Source organism: Aplidium turbinatum, chromosome 13 (genome assembly GCF_918807975.1).
Source record: "Aplidium turbinatum chromosome 13, kaAplTurb1.1, whole genome shotgun sequence".
NCBI classification, from domain to species: Eukaryota; Metazoa; Chordata; class Ascidiacea; order Aplousobranchia; family Polyclinidae; genus Aplidium; species Aplidium turbinatum.
In genome coordinates, this window is record NC_137484.1 from 11847632 (window position 1) to 11871812 (window position 24181).

Genomic DNA, 24181 nt, shown 5'->3' on the forward strand with positions numbered 1-24181 from the left:
ATTATTGCTGACTTTGCTGTAAACAGCCCTGCAGAAAGCAAAATACAGAGTTTGGAATTTTTTATGGTATTTTCATTTGATTAAATTATTTTGCCTACTGCAGCGGCAGTGTAACTCAATTGATAAAAGCATCCAACTGGTATCTAAAGGTATAATTATAAGCACTGCGGTTACCTCAGTGGTTTGATTCTGGATCAAGAGGTTGAAGATTCGATACCTACTGCCGCTGTTGCGATTCTATTCATGCATAACTTACAAAAAGTTTTGTCCTTTTACAGTATATTATGTTCGATTTTTCGTCATGTTGATGAAAGCAGTTCGTGCTGCATGGGATGGGGCAGCGCTAATCAAGAAAAAAAAAATTATCGTTATCGGACATTATCGGCGATAATTTATCGTTTATCGTTATCGTTAACTTTTTTTTGATTTAATGTTTATCGTTATCGCTTTAGGCATTTTTCGTTTATCGATTATCGTTATCGCTTAACTGAAAAATGAGTTATCGCGCCCAACACTGCCTATCACAGCCTAATTCTTTCAGAAAAAAGTAAATATGTTATGAAGTATGGTAGGCCTGTATCAAAAGATCTACAATAAAATTACAGTAGGCTAATTCATGAAGATGTCACTTTATGGAATGTCACGAGGTTAACCAAGAACAGTGCAAGCAATTTTAACTATAACTAGCCTCAAACTAGCAAAATTATATTGTCCAAAATTATTTCAAGTGGGGCAAGATGATCACCCTGATCAATTTGCCCCACGTGCAAGTGATCATCTTGCCCCATGCCAAACATTTTACTTTCAACTGCACTCTGCTGAAACTTAAAAATACTTGCGAGCTGTAAGAAAGGCTAAATTATGAATTGACTCCCTACCTGATGCGCATACTTTCGCTTTTCTGACATTCTTCAAAAACAACGTTATCACTAGCTTTTTGTGATTTTGCAATTTTACTTTTAGCTATCAAAATCACGTTTTTCAGCACAAGTCCTAAACGGCTAGGCTAAAATGACTGAAAGTTACATATAAAGTGGCGCTTTGGTAGAGCTACCACTACTTCGCGGCGTTGTGTTAAAGCTGCATTTTCAATGCAATAAATCGGGGTGATCATCTTGCCCCCGTGATCATCTTACCCCAGCTTGTCCTACCCTAAACATAAGTTAACATCTGGGCAAGTAATATGATGACTACACATTGACACCATATTAGATGCATTGGGCTACTTTGGAAACTTGAAAATATTTCGTGAGGATACGTCAAAACAGTTGATATCTCATTTAAATACTTCGTTAATGAAAAGAAAAGCCAACGTGTGGAACATATTTCAAACACACGAGATCTAATGGGATTTTAGTTGTTCATAAACCATCTCTCCACTGCAAGACTTCATCAGAATTGTGGAAGGGATCCCGCTCAGAGTGGATGGCTTCATCCATTTGGGTCGCAACGCGATTCTTTGGAGGGAATATGAGTTGAGTTTTTTCTGATAAAATATTGCACCAGAACTGAAAGTTAGATCACATGTGCTTCGAACTAACAAATGAAAAAAAGCTATAGATATATAGGCTAACCTATAGCCTAAGCACAACATCTAACCTATAAGCACAACAACATCTAACTCCCGACTCCGTGATTTCCTACCCGACATCGATCCCCACCCTCCGGGAATGTCCCTTGCAAGACTTGCGTGGGTCCGGCTTAACCACCTACGAACAGGCGTCGGTCGCTTTCGTTCAGACATGTGCAGATGGGGCTTGGCTCCCTCACCGGGATGCGAGTGTGGTGCCACAGACCAGACAGACACAGTAGACCATGTCGTCCATGACTGCCCAATCCATCAACCACCACATAGAATGCTTGGACTGAAGGCCCTAGATGACGAGACTGTCGAGTGGCTGATGACCTCATGCCCAGCCCCAAACATATAGTCCGGAAGAAAGCTCATACGACGAAGAAGAACATCTAAGAGATTGACCAATATAAAAACAGACCGACATCTATTAGTGTCACAACAGCAGCCAAATTATATTTTAATAGGCCTAAATAAAGCGCAACTTTACCAGAGGAAGATTAGAAAATTAAAAGACTTTTCTCACATTAGCCTAACTGTGTAAAATCGGGGTATAAATGTAACAAATCTAATGTAAAGTTACAGTGTGGACATTTAGATTCTTCTACTGCGTCGACGTATTCTTCAATGCAGTACAGTAGACGTGCCCATTGCCACATCTATACCAGTGACTCAGCAGCATTTTAAAGACTGTTCTCCATTTAGCGGCACCTAGTGGATGGAATATTTCCCGACAACAACATTTCAGCAATCAAAAATCTTCATTCTGCGAATCTCGGTAACCAGCTGTGCGTCAAAAGCCTTTGCAAGTATGCAAAGCTACCAACAACAACCTATGAAAGACTTTATCAGTCAGAGGATAAAGATTCAAAACCAACCAACCCACCCTTCCTCAGATTAAGTTCTCCGAAAATCGGTGCTCTTTCCTTCTCCGTGATGCCAAGTACTGGTTCCAAGTGAGGAACCTGTGACGAAAAAACATCACGTTGAACCAGAACGATTTACACTTTTACGCAAGTGCCAAGAATAACAGCGGATAATGAAATTACTTCGCATAGGACAAAGATGCCTAGGCCTTCTAAGTTATATAGATTATCTTTTTGAACATTACTTTCACAAGTCCTTTCTTGCAGCTTTGACCTGGCGCAAATTGAGATTGCACAAACCTTTTTTATTACTTTTTCTCTGTCAGAATGCTATGCCTATCTATTGTAACAGTGCAATCGGTAGACTATGACCGAGAGAACTTAATCCACAGGATTACGGTTTCAGTCTTACATTTCTGGCGAGTAGCCTAGCTTGTGTCTCAAATAGCCTACACTACTAATCTGATTGTTAGCCTACTTTGTATGCAAAATACGACATAGAAAGATAGTAGATAACGTCAAAATAAAAAGATGGTGCTTGTTCAAAACCTATCTGAAAAAAATGGAAGATATTTTACAATAAAACGTTTTTGATTTCTTGAATCAACTGTTTTTGTGCCTAGAAGTAAGTGCATACAGTATAAGGAGATTTCCAGAAATACGTTGCAACGAAACGAAGGCTATAGGCCCGCTGACAAACAATGGAGGACTTCCCAATGCACGTAAATCAGGGTACAACAGGGTGTAACAATGTGCTAGGTCAGTGCAGTATCTTTCTACTTGCTATCCAATCTTCTTGTGAATTGTCTAAGATACCCAGAGCGGTAGACAAGCAGCTACAGTAAATCTACAACAATATTGCTTTGTTGTAGGTTGTAGCCTAATCTCATTTAAAAAGCACTAATTTTCATCACTACCCTTTTCCAACATATGATTAGCATTTAAAAATACTGAATTTGGACAAAAGATAATTAATCAACAGGAAAGCTCAGACTACTAGTCGTTTGGATAGCAACGTTTCAAATAAAGTTGAAACAATTATGAACAAAAAGACGTAGCCTAATCACCATTTAGGGGATGCCAAAAACCATGGTAGGCTACGCCTAGGGGAGATGTTATGACCGTCATATAGCCTAACGTGCATAACTAACAATGTATTGACCACTAGCCTACTAGTCATAAGAACCGAAACGTCTGTAGGCTACTTACATGTCGTTCAATCTTAACAAACGCATCTTTGACCTTCTCTTGTTTCGTTTCGCTATATGGCGACAAGTCATCGAACACATATTCGCGAATTCGCTTTGTGTACTTATCCGCAAGAGAAACAGTGCTAAAAAATGAATTTTTATTGTGAAATGTTAGATGCACTGAGGAAAAGTTGAAAGATGCTGATTCCAAGTCTGGATAAAAGAGAAGGGTTAGCGGCAGGAAAATAATCCGGTAGCAAAACAATTATCCAACAAACCATCGTATAAATGGTTTATGATAGATGTATCAGCAATAATTACAAACCAAGCACTTGTGGTTACCAACATTAACCCTTTGAAGGTTGGGGGGGGGGGGCTGTCAATTCAACTTTTTGTATCAACAGTTGTATCTTTAAAACCACTGAGGCTGCGACTACGAGATTTCTTGACTTTTCCTAACTTTTATTCATCTCTATTGAGCTGAAATTTTGAACGAATAAATGTTATAAATTGAGAGATATAAGGCATTTCTCAGCACATCCTCTGAAATATTTCATATTCTATTTATATGTTATTTTGCATTAGGCTATTATATGTTATTTTGATTGAAAAATATAGATTCAAATTGAGATTATGTAAAAAAAATTTAATCACAACATTGCAATGCATGTTCTTCATTACTCTACCAAAAAATAATGTGTAAACTCACGCAATCGCAAAATAATCCAAAAGTCATAAGTCACCTCAACATTTTAACGTATATGAGCAGTTCTAAAATTCACATAGTTTTAATTTTCGGATATGCTCAGCGTGAATACTTTTACAAAGTGAATCCCAAATTTTTAAACCGTGCCTTAAAAAATAACAGAGATATCACTCCTAAAGCATAAGAAGAATCGACAGCCCCCCCCCCCCCAAACTGAGCAAGACTCCAGGAGCCCAACCGTCTAAGGGTTAACGTGCGATTTGTGGTGAATGTTGTAACAGTTTGTCTAAAATGTTAAATAGTGTTAAGTCTGAGTGACAGTAGGCTACTATTTGCTTACTTGTTGTCAGCTAAAGCTGCAAACTGGGCAAATTGAATCAGCTTTAAAGCGTCGTTACATCGTTGGCGCTCCATGAACAAATCTTCTTTTTCTTGATCAGAAAAATGAGCTCTTTTTCTCGAAAAGAGCCATTGTAATATTTCACTCATTCTTTGATGCAGATCTAAATAAGAATAATAGCTTCTGTACAAATTTATAGCCTACTCTTGTGAAAGCAAGTCAAACATGAAAATGAAGTCTAAAAACACGACAACGGTGGAAAAATGTGAAGATAATATTGAAACAGATCTGTTATGACAAAATACGAAGTGAGTTGTTGCGATGGCTTTTGAAGTGCAAAAGGTAAGTAGGCTAAACCGCATTCGTTCGTTCAGCAACAATGCTCCCTTACCCTCAAAAGGTTGATAGGTTAGCAAAGCAATCGATTGCTTACCATTCTCAAGCTTGCTATTTTTCATTGCACGTTTTCGTGTGAGCTTCTTGATGGATGAGAATTCTGCTGCACAGTCATATTGCACTTCAATCACATTCAAAGCAGGAAGAGATTTCGCGTTAGTCTTTCAAAACAAAATCATTTTAATATCGAGAAAGGGCTTTCTTAGTTTCAACTTTGAAGTCAAAGGTTCATCTTTTTGCCACTTTGGAGTGTTGCACGGACTATAGCCTACATGCTACTAGTGTACTGAAAGACTATAAAAAGGAACCATTCTGGTCTTGAAGATTGATTGATTGATTGAATCTTTATCCTCGGACTGGGAAAGCTTCTTGCAGAGCTTAATCCTGGCAGTTTCGCATACTTGTAGAGGCTTTCAACCACTGACGCAGGCCGTCACCGAGATTGACAGAGTGAAGTTTCCGATTGTTTTGTTTGTTTGTTTATCTTTATCCTGCATTGCGGGAAAGCGGAATTGAGCGCTATGCATCGGTGTACGCTTTCCGACATACACCTGACCCACGCTGCAGCCGACGGCAATGTCTGTTTCCGGTTGTCTACTCTACGTATGATTTAAATTTGGTGCTACCCATTACTCGAAATCGATCACTAGGTAGAGGCAATTATTGTTAAGTTGCTTGCTCAGAGAAACAACAGCAAGTGCGGGTGGCTAGAGTCGAACACGCAGGCTCTCGACTGCGAGCCCAACGCGCTAACCACTCGGCCACGTCTGCCTGCCTTATTGTTGAAAGTCTTGTTGCGGGGGAATTATTCCATCCATTAGATACCACTGAATGGAGAGCAATCTTTAACGTGCGTTGCTCATATGCACACTCCGAGAGTCAAACCAGCTTCGCTTGATCTTGAAGCTTCTTTGTTTGCGAAGTCACACGCTAACCAACTGAGGTATCGAGGCGGACCATCTTGTTGAACAACTTACTGCTGATTTTTTTAACTCCAAATATTGATCGGGATAGTACTTGAGAACATCAGCATCCACTTCAATACAATCCTTTAACTTGTGTTTGAGTCTTTCCACTTCGCTTGGATCTCCAGCAATTTCCGTTTTAACTTTATTGATCAACCTGTCATTACCATGTTTAAGCTATGCAACATTGACAACGTGGGATAAGCGTACGATAGCCTACCACAGGAAAACACGTCGTGATTTTTCAATGTTTCACATTTTCATATTACTATTGAAGTGTTTGGCCTGTAGAATAATTAGTATTTAACATAACTTAGTAGCCCTTATACAATTGGCAACAATAATTATTATTATATTAGAAGTAAAATGAAGGTTATTGTTTATAGTCTGGTCTAATCGTGTCATCAAAAAGGAAGAATAAAAACTCACAACAAATGTCACTTTAAATATCTTTCAGCTCCAATGGAGGCTAAAATGTGACCGAAAGTGATTTGAGCTACTATACCCACCATAAACATTAAACAAGTTTATGCACTTTAAAGTACACTAGCCTACAAAATGCATTCTTCGCTCACTTAATTTTCGCGATTAGTCTATATTTTGACCAAATTTAAACCAGACACAGAAGCAAAACTAATAAAACTTGTGTTGTTTTCGACAGCTAACTACACTTGTCAATAATAGCAATGCTTGCATGAGTTGATAGTTGACGATTTGACCATATCGAGTAGATCTTCGAATGGGTGTTTTGCATCTCGGACATTCTTTCAACTTGATGTCCGTTTCTGAGCCTTCGTTCGTATTTTCCATTTCCATCCAAATGTCCAAGTTTTCATAAGTAAAAATGTGACCGCATTCAAGTTGAACAAATCTGAAAATGTGATAAGAAACATTAATTTAAAAAATTCTTATGTTACCTTTTTGTTCGAGGACGAGGACGAAGGACGAAAGAGGCAACTTTTCACAAAATTTGAATTTGGTAAAAATGTAGGCTTTTTATAAAAAAAAACTAAGGTCAGAATTTGATCCAGTAGCCTCAAATTAGTAGCGGGCAAGTGTTTCTACAACTGCAACAAAAAATCGTTTTCTGTGTTGATGACGATCTTCATGGCATGAATCAATCTGCGAATCACTTAAGAAGAACATAGCATTAAAGCAGTTGACTAAGTTAAAATAATGCTTCACCAATCAGACAACCAAGTTTATTATTTACCTTGCGTTGTCCTCGTCTCCATTTCCAAAACCGAGTTCAGCAATTTTCTTCTTGTCACAAACCCAGCACAACGTCGGACATGGTTCTCCACATAGCCCGATGCACGGATGCTTGCATTTCAATTGCTGAAGTTTGTATCAGACTAGTTTTACTTTTAGACAAACAATTTCAACTGTCTGAAAAAAATTGAAAACCGGCAAAAGTGTTGCTACATCATAGGTCTATAAGAAATTCGCTTAAAATGTTAGATGAAAACATAAAAACGAATAGCTAATACAATGAAAAGTGAAGTAGCTTTGTGGTATAAGTTTTACAACTTTATGATGTTAGGTTTGCGAAGACTCAGAACTAGTCTTGAAATGTAGACATGTCTACATTTGTCCTTGTTATCCTTGTAACAGTAACAGTAAAGAAGCATGAATAAAAATGACAATTGCTGCAATATGAGCCACAAAACAAGGCAATTATGCAAACCTTTGGACAAGATTCGTTGCATCTTGGTCTATCACAAGGTTCACTGCATAGTTTGCTGCACTCGTAGTGGGAGCATTTCCACTCGCACTTTTCTCTAAAGTAACATATAGCCTATGGAGGTTGATGGAGGAAGCAACAATGTACATTCAAATGCATGCGAAGCATTGCTTTTACAAAACCAATTCGATCACCCTTTCATTTTTTGTGTAGGCATGAAAATACAACAAGAGAAATTTGATAAAGATAGTAAGATATTTAGTGGCAAGTCTACCTCACATTGCGAATTATGAAAAATATTTACTGTTTAACTTGGAAGAAGACAGTTTTAACCTCGAAGTTAATAATGCTCTTCTAAGCTGGAAAGCTCTCCGTTGCACAACAAGGTAGGCTATAGCAGCAACCAGCATATCATATAGGCTAAATATGCTAGACCACATAAGTGCTTGTTTTGCATGATCTACAAAAAAGTTGTTTGCTGTACATCTACAAAAGTTGACAAGTTTGTGGATTTAGACAATCGATGACTTTAGTAATTGAAGAAGCCATAACTGGTATAGGCCTAACAATAAGTTTTGATATGACTAGAGCAATATAGAGCAAAAGAATTGAGCCTTGTAATGATGACAAAAATATGATATAGCAATCTGATGACAAAGCAATAAAACAAAGAAAAAAGCAGTTTCTTACGTGCAAAAATTGCAGGGGACAAAACAAGATTTCTTGCATGTGCTGTGTTGGCACGATGTTTCACACTTCTCCAAGCAAGGCGGACACACAGCACAACACCTTTCTTTGCAAATGTGACCACAGCACAAATGCCTTCCACACCTGGGATTAGAACATCCTACATGAAGTCGGCCCTGGTATCACAAAATCGATTATTAAGTTTCATAAAACCGCATGTCGTTAAAAACTAAATACACGAAAATAAATTAAATAGCAAGTGCAAGGGCAATACGATAAATCATACTGATCGTACAAACAATAATTTTCCAAAGTATTTTATGAACTTGCAATATGCAGTAGTTTGATAGTCGACCTAAGGAGGCACTTGTCTGTTGATCATGCAACCTAGTTCGACGCCAAGCATACCTGGATATTGAAAAACTTGTTGGCTACCTTATAGGCTACCTACTCTTATAGGCTACCTTAGGCTCAGAAACACACACACAAAAATTGCTTGCACGAAAATCCACCGTAGATCTGTGATCAGGTATTCTAATGATCGAATTTCGGTTGATGCATAGGAAACAAAACTACTTTGCGGATACAGCTATTTGATTGGCCGATTTGTTTAACTGTTGAACGATCCCGGAAGCCTACAGCAAGCCCTTTAATGGGATGCCAAGGTAATGGGACTATCTGAGTCGATAACTGTGTATTTTCGTTACTTCCAGGTGTAGCCTATGTTGTGTTGCAATTCTCATAGCAGTTGTCGCAATGGAAGCAATGACATTCAGAAAAAAAGTCAAAACAAAGTTTCACATATGCCCGTTTTTTCTCGGAAAATAGGATTTTCTCACCTGCTTACATTGACCACAACTCCCTCTACACACATGTCCACATTTTAGTACATCGTTACACTTTTCCTTGCAGTATTTTATAGCCACGTCCTTAGATTGGAAACAAGAAACTTTGTCAATGTGACCGCATTGCCTCTCCACTGAGTAAAAAATAAAAGCATAAATTTTTCAAGTGCTTGATGTTGATAATATTCAACGTGAAATAAAGTTGTAAAAACGATAAATTCTCTACCTTTCACTTTAATGGAGCAATAGCGCACACAGGCAACTCCACATAGGTTTGTGCACGAATGACCACAATTCAATTTTCTTTTGCAAGGACTCTTGCATATTATTGAGTTAGGATCTTGATGGCAATAAATCTCTTGCAAATGTCCGCAGCTAGGAATGATCTGCATATAATTATTTCTTTGGTTACATATAATATAATTACAACAGATACAGATAAGTGTGTTAAATGGAACACGTACGTAGATAAAAACCACACATCGAATAAACTTCGGTCAACCTCTCCAGTGCTCACTTTGTCAATTTTCACCATGCAACGTGGTTCTTCAGAACATGGGGTCAGAACCTTGTGACCAGCATCACATAGTTTTTCACAAGGTTTTCTGCAAACAAACGTTTCATGGTTCTCGTCATCGGGGTGGCAGAGTCGCGTGCATACATGTCCGCAGTCCAATCGATAACGACATGGTTGCCCACAACCACCTGGTTAAAGAATGAAAATTATAAATCTAAAATACCAGAACAGGTAACCTGGTAAAGTGATAACACAAATATTCCATGTTATAAATGCCTTTCAAGGCTGCTGAAAGACGAAAAAAATAAACGGTATAGGCTTATGATTGCGTAAGTTGCAGTATACCTTCTGGAGCTTGTTCAAAGTCTTTTTCTGTTTTAACTTTGGTAATTTTATCAGGATGGTTCTTGCACTGGAGGGGTAACGCTTCTCCTAATAAATCATCTTCTTCCAGTCCTTTTAAGATTTTTCTCCATAGATTGCTTTTTTCCTTTAGCATCTGCACAGCAGTAATACAATTTAAGCCAATGACAAAACCAGTTTATCAGAGAGAGAAATAGCTTCAGAAGTAACATTATTTTTCTTACCTCGAAATTTCCGATGCAGAACAATCCCTTTTTGGCGCGAGACAAAGCCACACAAACACGATTTTCAATGCTTAGGAATCCAATCTTTCCCTAAATAACAGCAAAAACGTCACATCAAAAACGATAGAACAGGTATCCATTTCTTTTAGTTCTGCAAAGTAATTTATGGTAGATGCTATTTTCTGGACAAAGCGAAAAGATCGTGTAATGAATGTCCATTGCCAGCAAATTTAATACAGCTTTGCCCAAAAAGTTGAAAGAATAACTTAAATTTTTGTACTGATCGATGACAAATGCTTTGGAGACCGGTAAGCTAAGCACTAAGCAGAGGTACGGTGGTGGCAGAGTAGGCTAGAACCGATGCTCTGGGGTCCAGACGCGGTCAGTTGTAGCCTAAGGTTTGAAATGACGCAAATAGAAATCTGTAGTTGAATACAAATTCCAAAGTCGTGAACAACCATAACAGCCTATCAGTAGCCTACAAGTGTAGCTGATGGCCTACTAGTAGGCTGCTAAGTAGCTAATCTTTATTGTGCTTCATATGAAAGATTTAAGATTGTTTATAGAGCTTAAACTAAAAATTGAAATATGTAAACTGTTCTACCATTTTTTTGCTTGAAGCAATGCAATAATGCTTATTTTCTTGTCCGTTCCTCGCTCTATCATTGGAATAATATCGCTATAGAAGAATGGTAAATGGAATTTGTAAATTAAATGATCAGTTTACAAAGTTTAAGATATTATCTGTATTTTGAGAAGTCTACCTTTCAAATCAACCTCAATAAGTCAATACCTCGTCATTGCTACGAACAAGTGACAAGAGGATGATGTCATTTTCTTCTCCTTGGAAGTTGTCGACTGCAGTGACGCGAACTTTTTTGTTGTTTAACTTTCGCGCCAAAACTTTCTTGAACGCAAAAAGTTGACCTGTGAAGGCAAGTTTGCTTAAATAAAAAGCAATGCCGGTAATTAACTCTAGGCTACATTATGCGTTAACGACAAGGCTTTCCTCGCTCCAAACAATGTAGGCTACATAGCCTACTTTTCGCATTGCTCTGTGGTATTTCTGCTAAAATTTTATGAGAATTTGAAACAATGAATTATAAAATTAGTTTGTAATATATATTGGCCTACTCAACATTTCCACATTTTTTATGTGCTAATTTGTAACTACGCACCCACATACGCCGTCAAAATGGTGATCTGCTCTGGCAAATAACCTTGGTAGAAAAGATAGCGACAAAGGGAGACAATAAAATCAGCTTCGTATTGGTTGGTCTAAAAAAACAATACGCAGTTATTAAAGTGGGCTATTTCAGTTTGAATCATAGACTGATATAGTTCAAAGGTTTTTGTTTAAATTGACAATTGGAGTGATTGTGAGAATTGTCACAATCAATGTGCAAGGTCTCGCGTCGGGCCGCTTTGCGTCTTGACAGAATGTGCTGTTTTCATTGTGGAATTTTGAGCGATGTGTTATTATCGGGTATTGACCTGAAGTAACCTTTGAATGAGAAATCTGTATTATGTAACCTATTTCCAGAATCGTCTGTAAGCATGCAAATCTGGAATGTTCTGTTATTTTTCATAATTTCTGAGCGTCGTTTGTCATTACGTCATAAGGATGTTTATCAGTAGATGTCCGATTGCGAAATATTTATTATGTAAGAATCTTCTACCCTACGTGACATTCTTTAAACTTCTTTGAGCTTCTGCTTGTTTACATTAATGCAACTTGATTACGTAACCTTCTCGAAGTTACTAGACCGAACAAACCTTTTATAAATAGTGGTGTAATTTGCATTATGGGGATTATTATGATGAAATTATGATAAGTTGATTATTATTATGAGTTGGTGATGAGAGATCATTGTTGTAGTAGTAGCAGCTGTTAATAGACGCAAGGATTATTGTTGATCGAGAGTTGAAGTATTGAATACGAGTAAAGCAAAGTTGATGCTAATATAATTTCTGATTGAAATTAGAATCGTATGAGAAGCTGTGAGTGGATCACGTTAAACTCGATCAAAAGTCGCAAGCGTTGGAATCTATTGCTGTTTACTGTTACTTTGATTAATTGATGGAAGTGGTGAACCATTCGTTGGAGTCCATCAAGCGTTTTCATATATATCATTCCACTAGTAGAACTATCCGTGAATTTAATTGACTGCTTTTCGGTTTAACCCATTAAACTACGTCATTGAACCTTTCCAAGTATTTTTTCTGGTAAGAGATAGAAAGAAATCGTGACAAGAATCTTTATTTTTGTATCGAAAAAGCTTTTTTAAAAGCTTAATTCTGGTAGTTTCGCATACTTGCAGAAGCTTTGAACCACTGTGACGCAGGCCCGTTCAATGAGGTTAACAGGATGTAGCTTTCGCTTGTTGAGGTGTTGTTGTCTGTGAATTATTCTGTTCACTAAGTGTGGCTGAATAAAAAGAAGATTTTGCGATTTTTTAGTTAATAAAGTCATGTGTTTAACCAATTGAGTTATCGAAGAATAGGCTACTTTCTGTGGCAATTAAATAAGGGTTGGATTAATTGCATAGTTTTTGGTTCAATTACATTACAATTACACCATCAAAGTTTTTAATTACTCTACTTTACAATTACATTGTTCTGAAATTTTCAAATTGCAAATACTTCCAAATGCAAGTAATTACACATTTTAATTATCAAAATTAACGGTTTCAATATTTATATTCATAGATGTTTTTTTGCAGATTGATTTTATCAAAGACAAAAAAAATTGCGTTTGAGAAAGGTTAGGTTGCAATGTGGTAGTACCTTTTAAACTCCAACAAAGGTACTGATATCATACGTGCAACTTACCAAATGCAATTATAATTTAATGCAACTTATCAAATGCAAAATTTTTTGAAATTACAATTACACAAAAACAAAAAGTCCCAATTACATGACATTGTGTAACTAATTAAGTCTCATTCAATTACAATTGTAATCGATCCAACTCTGTACTGAATAACCTTTTTATGATACCAAAAATTAATGTAAAGTAGCCTACCAATAAAGCTGTTGGGCGACGTGCAGTAGTTACCATTGTTGGAAAGTAACAGATTTTGTTGTTGTCTGTTTATACCAAACTCTTAACAAATTTACAGTAAAATTGACAACAAATCGAAAGTTACTTTGCTCATGGTGTCTGAAACATTCTTTTCCTCATAAGTATGAGACAAGAAGAAGACGTTCCTCTGAACCCCAACCACATTTTCGTAATCCAAAACACTGTCATGATCCTTAAGGTCTTTATAAATATGAGGCCGAACTAGATCTGCGATTCTAGGCCTCATCCGATGTTGGAGTTTCAATTTGCTGCAAGGAATTCCATTCTTGACCTAAAAACAAACCAATTACAAAAGTTTCTTAAAGCAGAAGAAATCGTTTTTTTTTTCATACATTTCATACACAAAACAGCTCTTCACATTACCCACTGCATACCCGCGTGATGAAGAGCCCTGATTTAACGCTTGAAATGGCGCCGGCTTGACACTGCAGAAATCTTCAACCTTCTAAGTCTAAGGTAAACTTGGATACGACAAAAAAGACAAACAAAAACAGAGAAAATCATCAACATTTAATGCAAGTATTACTTTTGCGTTATTAAATAATTAATTGCTATCAGTTGCTATCGTTTGTCTTTACCAATCGTTCAAAGAGAGACGTGTCCAAATTATATTTCCTGGCAAGTTCATATACAGTGGGAGAAGGTTTGAGCTGTTGATGATCTCCAATGAGAATGAGATGCTGTGTGGTTTGAGGCATCGACGTCACGATGTGAGCTTCCAACACTTCGGCTGCTTCTTCAACTATCATCACTTTCACCTGCACAATAAATAATATTCAAACAACAACAAAAAACATGGAAATTTCACTTTGCTGTGGTGCCAAAATTCTGATTAGCTTTTTTTACTGTAGGTTCACAAAGCATCGTAAAAGGACAGAATGAATTAACTCACTGGAAGTTTGTAAATCATATCTCTGTACTTTGCAGCACCGGTGGTTGTCATGGCGATGACGTCAGCAGTTTGCAACACCATCATATCTTCTTTCCTGCGAATCTGCGCAAGTTCCTGTGCAAGCCGATTATATTCTGAAGCATGTTTGTGGTGGTTATCTCGCAGTTTCGTTCGAAGCGTATTTACCCAGTAGCTGAAACAAATACGAAAATTCAGCTTTTTAAAGTTAAAAATGTCAAACACTTGAATAAAGTAAAACATATTATGTTGTTTCGATAGTAACCAAAGTTAACATTATAAAAAAAATGTTTTTTATTGCAGTTTTGTCAAAGAAATTGATATGTTTTCATCTTTTGCGGCAACGATTTATTTTTTCTTTAGTTAACTGATAAAAAAAATAGTCACCAGAAGAACGCAAATTACTTTTATTATCAAATGCCTGGTGAACAGTCTCTCTCTGTTTTTGATAAAAAAAAAAGTAGCCTAATGTCCTTAAACCAGTGATTCTAAAGATTTTGTTTCTACTGACTTTATTTTTGATACTTACCCAGCCTGCTGATCCCCTATAAGTCTAGTTACCCAGCCTGCTAATCCCCTATAAGTCTACTTACCCAGCCTGCTAATCCCCTATAAGTCTAGTCTGCTCTTAAAAGTATAAAAGTTTTGTATTTTTAAGTTTAAAAATGGGCTAAATTTCTTCAAAATAAGAAAACTTAATTCTCATTCTGTCTATGTAGTTTTTAAAAGAACTGATTTGAAAACGCGCAATTTGCTTCGGTTTAACATGGTAGGCCATATGCAAGTGACGAAAGCATCACCAGTTATCGGTTCACTTCAGATATCTAGCAGTAGCCTACATGTAGGTCTATCAATAATCTTTCTGTTTCTGAAAAATACGCAACATGGCCTTTGATTTGTCCAACTCTGTTTGGGTTGTGTTTTGTTGTATAAAACAGCTATTCATAATTAATCAATTATTGTTAACTGTATCTGTATACCGGTATAACTTCCATTTTTCCTTTCGAGTGAGACGAAAAACATCTTTTACAGCTTCAACTTCATCTTCACTCATTGTATCAACTCTGTTCATCTCCATTCTAATTTGTTTGATCAGCTTTTGTCTGCGTCTTTTTTTTTCGTGGGGTTGAAGCTCAAATCCAGCTTCCAACTCAGGTGAATCTATCAAAAAATATATATAGTCGAAAACAGCTTTTTAATGGTTGTATTTCGCTCTTATTGTATGTCGTTTTACGCATCCCAGTTGTGGAACAAGTTTAGATCTTCCAGTATAAAACGATTACGTGTTGCTTACAATGATTCTTTCAGAATATTGCACAATTTGCCTCGTTATGTCAGTGCCCGTGAATATCAAGTAGCCTAATGAATAATATAACAACGTTTGATGCTTTATTAAGGAAGAACATGTTTTCGTTTATCAACCGTTGCAAACACTCCTCAAATCGCTTTATATCAGACCTGATGTTATCTGATTGTTTTTATCGTTCTGAATACTTTCAACTCTTCCAACGCTCATTGTATGTAAAATTGTAGCAGTAGATATTTAGTGAACTCTTAAACTGACGCCATCCAAAGTGGCTCACAAATGGTTCATTCACGGCTTTTATATAAATTTACAGTAACATCAAGTTCCACATTTTTTTTCATGTTTTGTTGTTAGTGTTTTTAATGTTTAGTAGTACTCTAAAATGGTCCCTTCTGAGAGCTTGTTGGATGCTTTATTACTTCATTTAATCAGAAATTATAGGGCGAAAGTACAGGAATAGAAACTAAGTTATTTTGTTGACAAGCAAAAAAGAAACTCTTCTGTGGGCCTGATGGATGGTTGAAAATTACTGAAGTAGAATATTTTTTCTTTTAAATATAAGTACACAAACACAGCCTACATAATGATAGCCTACGTTTCAAAGCAAAAAACAAATTGCGTACCAACAACAATAGCGATTTCTTGATACTTTGCGGCAACAAAGTTTCGTTTTTCTCTTTGTTTTGTTTTTTTATTTGTTCTTCTTTGTTCATCAGTTCGAATAAATTGCAGCTGATCATCAGCTTCTACAAAGATAGCAAAGATTTAAATTCTCAGAGAAAAAATGCATGTTTATGTTTAAAAGCCGCAAAAATTTGCAGTTAAGCAGGCAGTTTACATTAAAAGTCATCATACCACGACCACACGGGCCGATCGGGTCTGTGATGGTAATCTACACAAATTGTCTCAGTATGAGAGAAATGTGCACTAATATAAACCTAGATAAAAATGCTCATCATAAGTTAACATTGGATAATTAAATTTCAAAACTAAATCTGATGAAGTGATGCTTTTCAAGTACAGTAGTCCCCTATAAACCTAGATAAAAATGCTCATCATAAGTTAACATTGGATAATAAAATTTCAAAACTAAATCTGAAGTGATGCTTTTCAAGTACAGTATAGTCCCGGCTTATTAAACCCACCTCGGGACCGGACGATTTTGGGCTTAAGCAGGTGGGCCTATTAAGCGAGTTACGATTCTCTGCCACTCCTATCAATTCAGTAATTTCAGACTAGACCAAATTGGGCTTAATAAGTGGGTGGGCCTATTAACCGTGGGCTTAACAAGCGGGGACTACTGTATTTAATTTCACGTCATTAGGCCTATTTCTCATTGAAACTGTTGGAAGTTGTTTTATTTCAAACGAGTTTTATTTCGATTTACTTTTATTTCGAAGGAGATTTAAGGCATGTGACTTGGGAAGATGGTGGTGAAGACAATTTATTTTGCAACCCATTCACTTACAACGAACAAACTTGTCAATTGTTGCATATAGCTGGATAATTCACACACACTTAGAGATATCACATATTACAGATTGGATAAAACAAATTGTATAGGTACACTGCCCGCAGGCCGCAAGCAGCTCTTCTCACACTTAATTAGCCTTTTATAAACAACGTTTGATGACTCTTCGTCTACATGGAAAAGTAGGTAGCCTATTCTCTCAAGCTTCAGAAAAATATTAAAACTACATTGGCGTTTCAGTAGCCTATACCACAACGTTATGTTCATGAAAGGAAATGCACATTACCCATGTCAATTATTCTTTGATCTTGCAAATAATCGCTTTCATCTTCAATGTTGTCATCATCAGTTTTAACAATGTTATCGCCAGATCCGAGTTCTGTTTAAATATAATTGTAATTAGTTTAATGATTTCTTTTTAGTGTTTTAACAACATGCTTTGGGGGAGATGACATTTCTTTTGAATTAATTGATTTATACAGAAAGGGAAGGATTGTGTGTCTTGGATAATAAAACCAAAGACTGGCTGCTCACTAGTAACCTTCCAGTGTAGTCCAGAAACATCGTGAATCTGGGGTGTCCGAAGGATAGACCCTAGACCCCAGAAGCTTATAAGACAAAGAAGAAGGTAAAACTCCTGCGTGACGATGATAGTACTACGGCTTTTCATTCAAAGAGCTACGTATATTCTCTACAATTTCTGTCTCATCGCGCTCATTATAAATTTTAGAAAATACTATTCACATCTATTCGTTGGGATATGCAAAATGTGTGCACGCTGTACATTTGCAGAGAGAGAGAGAGTACCGTCAATTTTCTGTAAGTAAATCACTCTTCAAATGCACTGGATAAAGACTCAGATCAAATGTCACCTAACGGTTGTAAGGAAGGGGAATGATGTTGATGACCTTTCGATTAGGCTACATGGAAAAGTAGATATTCTCACAAGCTTCACAAGAATTAAAGTTATCAAAACCAATGTAATGAGGTTGTTAGAAAATTAGATAAGTGTATCTCAAAATTAGGCTAATTAGTTCAGTTGCAAAACTCTGATCATTATTGATTTACCACATCTTGTATATAATACTGTTTATGTGTTAGCCTATTTGTAGGACTCGGGATTAGTATCTTAGCGACAACAGAAATTTGTGTGTCCGTAATATCAAAAAATTACATACGGTAAATGTTTTAGATTAAACGCTACAACTCTTCATCATCATCCATTCGGGTGTACCCGGACACCATCAAAATAGTTTCTCCAAACATCTTGTTGGTGAAATAACAACATTGCTCTAAACTTAAGAATAATGTGTGGATAGTAAAACAAAAACCTCATTTGACGTGTCATTTTATGGGGAAGAGGTTGGCAAAATACATTATTGTATGGAAGTGGGGTAAACAAACGCAAGAAAAGAGTGTCATATTTTAAAGCGTAGGCTAATTTTGAACATATCATAATGTTTGGGAACGTCTTGATTTTTAAGGAGAGAATGAAAAAATTCAAAGAAAACTCGAGAAACATAGAAACATTCTTTGAATTTTTGTAAATTTGTCACAAAACATCCCAGGCAGTAAAATCCTTTTGCAGACGTTAAATCAATGTAAAAATTACAAATTTTGCCGTCTGGAATCCTGCCATCAAAGAAGATCATTCTCTTAACTGAACATCGGACCGAACATTATAGACTCTTTTCCAAGATAAATTAATTCTGCTTCCTAATAAAATAATTAACACCTCATCTACTATACAGTAGAAGTACTGTACTGTACGTCGCACGTGAAATATTCAATTGTTCAAGTGCAATTTTTTATTCTTTCTACTTTATGTCTATGTTTAATTGATTTTACAGTAGAGTGAGGCAGAAAAATTATTGATATTAGACTGCTGGATGAAACATTCGTATTTTTTTAGTTGTCGTAGACTGCTGCAAAGCCGAAACAAACATAAGCAAAGTTAAAGACTGATGGACGGACACTGTAAAACATTTCTGTTTTGTAAACCAAGTTTTAGTTGACTCAACATAAGCTGAAAAATGTTTACATTTTTCCGAATACGTTTAGATTGGAAAAAAAGTGTTAACCTAGGTATAGGGTCTAATAATACTATATTAGATAACAATGCTTTTGATGAGGCGTAGGCTCTTTTCGCAATTTTGATACATGTTGGTTGAAATTCAATATTCTGGTTTGTTTGTTCTGAACTGATATGAACCAAAGAAAATGATATGATTGAAGTTGCTTACCTCGTTTGTCACTTAACCATCTCACGATGATGTCTTCGCTAAACTTTTCTAAAATCCAAAGATGACAGTTTTCATAAAAAGGTAAGGTTAATATTTCCACCATTTTAATTAATTAATTAATTAAGTTTCTACAAATACAAGCAAAAATAGCAAAATTAAAAAGAACACTTGTGCGCAGATACTAAACATATAGCCTAGCATAGAGGTGCAACGAATAGTAGTTCTCAAACTAACTTTTTTTAAATACTTGTGTTCAACAGTGAAAGACGACGAGTGTGTGGATGTTGAAGTTGGACAAAGGCAAAAAGTAGATTGGCAAAACTGGCAAAAAGTTAATGGGTGTAGGCCTACTGTGCAATAGGAAAGTACTTAGTTGGTTAAATAGGAAAGTACTAAAGTTTATAGTCTGCTAGATGTAGTCTCACACGATAATAATCATTTTCACAATCAATAAGGTAAGCTCCAAGGCAGGCTACAGTATGTTCTCAAACAAGTGTGACTTTTTAATTGTGTAATATGTGTTCCCGACAATTTTCACCAAATCAAACGTCATATAAAAACCGTTCAAGTCTACTGAATATTACGTCATGGAAATTCCTAAAGCATGTGCCAAAATTGCACCAGCGTTCATAAGAATTGTGTCAAGCCTGTTTGGGCCTGTTTGGGCCTGTTTAAACAGGAAATATTACATCAGCTTTAAACACCTGTTGGAATGACTTCATAATTGTCTTTCATTATTGCGTCACAGTACTGCATACGTGAATTTGAGATATTGCTATCTATTCTGGTCATTCGTAAAATGATTGTTTGAAAGTTGGCCGCACATTTAACTGTTGGCTTAGTGCTTGCTAGCTGGACAAAGGTTCCGTCTTTTATCCAAGTAATCTGTTCTGTAGTGACAGTTTTCAGTGGTGTACGCGTTGCACCCCCTCGTTTTCGGTAGCCGTGGGCTAATTTTTACAGAAATACACTTTTTGAAAAGAAGTTCAAGTGTGTGTTTCTTCGGTCATTATATGCAGACGAAAGGATCCGGGAACTTTAAGTTACAATTTTCCCACGAAGAAATTATGGTTTACCGCTGTGACCAATATGAGTAATTCTTGCAAAATGTTATTGTTCTAAAATCTAAAGTAACCTTTTATTACGTAATCTTTTATGCAAAACTTGCTTCTAGAAGATTTTGCGTTTGTGCGATTCTGGAAACGTCATTGACTTGTTGACTAGAAGAATGAGTCTTTGTGACGTAATGTACTAACATTTCCATACTTTCCGGAAAGTTCTGATCAAAGCAAACCTGTTGTAAGTAGCCGCTCGATTTGAGTATGACTTTTTTAGAATTGTGTATATTGTATAATGAAGATTGGAAGTTGAGAAATCGTAATAAAAAGTGTGTTGAAGACGAGTGTAGAGTTCTAACCGATATTGAATAGATTGTAACAGTGAAAGTTATCGCCGATTGTAAAGTTACTGTTGCAAGTAGGCTAGTAGTGTATATCTATTTTGAAGTCGATGAAGAAGTTTGCTGTATTTCTAAAAGCAATATACAGTCTCAAAAGTAAAACTATTTGACATTTAATTGACTGTTTAACGCAGTGGTTCCCAGCTTTTTTGAGCTTGCGACACTCTTCAGAAGAGGAAAATATTTTGTGGGACTCCTACGACCGTTTACCTTGGATGCAGCAGTTTATTGGAAGAAACCTTAACCGTTTTATTCCAAAGACTTTAAAAAATACTAAAATAGTGTTCATAGTCTCCCTGCTTGACTTTTATCTAATGCGTTCGGAAATGTAAGCCAGTTTGCTTGTTGAATTAAAAGCCACTTTGAAACGACATTTTAATAAAAAAAAAAGTGAAGTTTACTCATTTTGAAGTCAGTATGAGCTTACTGCTCTTCCCTTCGTACAGGGGTAGGCTACCTTTTTCCCACGACACACAGGTTTAAGACAGAGATTACTTTGCGGACCAATTTTTAATAAAAATCAAATGTTTGATAATGTTTATATAATTCAACTCGTTTAGTCATCGTCAGTAGCGTTGACAAGGAAGTCCAGGGAGTACTTTTAGACCCGAAATAATCTTAGGGGCCCGCAGCCTTTCCAAGGGGCCCAGGAACTTGAAAAAGCCACCCCATATTCTTGGATATAGATTATAGAGAGTTTTTCTAAGAAGTGTCTTGATTTGGAGCCAAAAGATCTAATTGGTACTGGGCCCAAATTATTCTCTCAACGGCCCTGGTCATCGTAACGCTGCTTCCATAACAGTCCTGTTTGTTTAGCAGCAATAAGCTGCTCTCACCAAGAGATTGTGGTAGTGAAATATAACACTCACAGTGTGTTCGTTATGTTCACCCTACTTCGTGATTTTGTTTTGTGTGCTGTCAAAACTGAAAAGCAGCCTCGTATAGATAAGATGTTGTATCATGTTGAAAGTAGTAACAAGAGTTTTGGTGGTGTTATCGCAAGATCGGGGTATTTTGGCTTAATTTTCATCCAAAACATTGATAAGGTTGTTATCTCAAATGTATGTTTAAGGTTTCCATCATTTGCAATTTCCAGCAGCTGATTCTCGTATTACACAGACAGGATCGATTGGTGGTGCTTGCGAAGTAACTCTCAAATTCTTGTAAAAGCAAAGATGAGTGATTGCGATCTAGTTGGGAGAATGTTGCTGGCCCAGGCACGTTGTCACCCAAAATCTCTGTTAATGTTCGAAACAGGTCAAATCTTGCTTTGGTGACTTGCTACTCCCACAATTTCAGTTTTGCTTTGAATGCAGTCGCTTCATCTGCCAACTTAAACACAGTTTGGACCAATTTGGCTTTGGTTTTGCTTTACCTGGTAACAAATTGTTCCAGACAATTGTTCACCTAATCAAACGTCATATAAAACCGTTCAGTTCTACTACGTCATGGAATTTTTCCTAAAAAATGAGCCAAGATTGCACCATCGTTCGTAAGACTTGTGTCAAACCTGTTTAAACATGAAACATTGCATCAAGACCTTTGAACACCTGTTTGAATTGCGTAACAATGTCTTTCACTATTGCGTCACAGTACTGCGTACGTGAGTTTGAGATATTGCTATCTATTCTGGTCATTCGTAAAATGGTTGCTTGAAAGTTGGCCGCATATTTAACTGTTTGCTTAGTGCTTGCCAGCTGGACGAAAATTCCGTCTTTATCTAAGTAGTTTGTATTGTAGTGACAGGTTTTAGTGGCGTACCGTGTTGCGTCCCATTTTCGATAGCCGCGGGCTAATTTTACAGAAATACAATTCTCGAATAGACGTTTCAGAGGAGTGTTTCTTTTCGGTCATTACATACAGACGAACGGATTCGGGAATCTTATGTTACAATTTTCCCACGAAGAGATTATGGTTTACCGCTGTGACCACAAATTGCTCACGGATTGGCACCGGGCCGTGGCCCAGTGGTTGCCGACCTCTGTTTTAGTAGACAAAATGGGCAAAACCTGGCCATGCACAGCATTCACTCACTGGATTACAATCGACAATCAGCACAACTTGTACAGACATTGACTCCACAAAGCCACAACAACATAAGGGTGCCACACTAAGAATTTGTGACCACGAAACATCATTAAGGTATATGGTAGGCTATAACAAAAATTGCCCTTAATGATATAACAAAAACAATCAAGCATGAAAATGTTGATCAGCAACAATGATCCTAGCTAACCATTTGACGACAGATAAAAAATAAATATGATAGATAGCACGCGGTACCCCAGAGTATTGCAAATGGCACCCCGGTTGGGAACCACTGATTTAACGTTTGATAACCCAATAAACTACGTCATCAATCTTTCTAAGGTCTCTTTACGTGTAAGTGATAGAAAGAATTTTGACAATCATAATAAATTCACTTATATACAGTAAATATGATACTTTGAAAATGTTTTCTGGAAAATTAAAAATACTTTCAAATATTTTTATTTGCCTTTTTCAACAATACTAATCATAGTTTTGATCGGCAAAATTCTGTTCAGAATCTTGAGCTATGTTTACAATTTTGGCGTTGTTGAAACCGAAACAACACAGCAGGCTGGCTACTAGACCTATATCTTACTGACTTGGTTTTTGTTCAAAACTACATGGGCCTACACTTAACAGGCAGCAGAAAGTTGGAGAACAGCATGGCATGAACAGTGTAGCCTAACGAGTAAAATGATACGCTTGTTCATCGTTACCTTCTTGACTCATGCCAGATGGATTGCGTTAGGACTAAATAGATGAACGTTAACATACAGTGTGTAAAAGCCTTGAATAACTTAGCGTTGCGTTGCGAAGCACTGGGAAGCTGAAAACTAGGCTACTGGACTGGCTATTATGTGAACTATGTGACTTAGGCTCAAAGTGATGTTTTCGAAATTATATAAATATGCATGAATTGTGTTTTATGATTTTGAAAACATCACTTTGAACCCAAGCCTTATAATGGCCAGTCCAGTGATTTTCATCTTCTACAGTATTATAGTTTACCTACTGCCGATTTTCAAAGGTTAAATTTATCCTCCCAATAGCTATTTTGGGTCACAGTGTGGGTATTCATTACACAATTTATCTTTTTGCTTTTGTAGACTTACTTTAATAGATGAAATTTATCCTAAGAGTGCATTTACTCTCGGGTTGACAACTTCTGATCTAACCAATCATGTAGGCTACACTACTAGACATTAAAGCAGTCGCCTATGCTTGCCTTTTTCCAATTGTTTCGAACACACCAACCAAGCACACTTCACTTCCATCTCGTGGAATCCCAGACTTATTACAACGCGAGGGTCGAAAGGAAGT

General features: G+C 36.7%; 1 protein-coding gene across 1 annotated transcript; it reads right to left on the bottom strand.

Moving 5' to 3' along the window:
- Positions 1 to 788: 788 nt before the first annotated feature.
- On the bottom strand, positions 789 to 16395 carry LOC145781591 (NFX1-type zinc finger-containing protein 1-like). Its single transcript, XM_082593262.1, has 22 exons — positions 16281 to 16395; positions 15332 to 15512; positions 14334 to 14526; positions 14020 to 14199; positions 13506 to 13712; positions 11535 to 11634; positions 11150 to 11283; positions 10357 to 10446; positions 10115 to 10268; positions 9770 to 9957; positions 9479 to 9638; positions 9247 to 9386; positions 8411 to 8583; positions 7724 to 7817; positions 7250 to 7374; positions 6731 to 6907; positions 6049 to 6193; positions 5109 to 5232; positions 4676 to 4838; positions 3649 to 3772; positions 2460 to 2538; positions 789 to 1486 (listed from the first exon to the last, which is right to left on the bottom strand). The coding sequence occupies exons 2-22, from the start codon at positions 15427 to 15429 to the stop codon at positions 1362 to 1364; spliced, it is 2973 nt and encodes a 990-aa protein (XP_082449388.1). The 5' UTR covers positions 15430 to 15512; positions 16281 to 16395; the 3' UTR covers positions 789 to 1361.
- Between the last annotated feature and the right edge of the window lie 7786 nt (positions 16396 to 24181).

Excerpts from the sequence above, each read along its gene's own strand:
- LOC145781591 (XM_082593262.1), bottom strand. The coding sequence starts at position 15,429 with ATGGAGATGAACAGAGTTGATACAATGAGTGAAGATGAAGTTGAAGCT. Across the intron at positions 6,194-6,730 it reads ATCGTCAACTATCAACTCAT|GTTGATCAATAAAGTTAAAA; the intron begins GCAAGCATTGCT and ends TGGTAATGACAG. Across the intron at positions 3,773-4,675 it reads GCAGCTTTAGCTGACAACAA|CACTGTTTCTCTTGCGGATA; the intron begins GTAAGCAAATAG and ends TTCATTTTTTAG.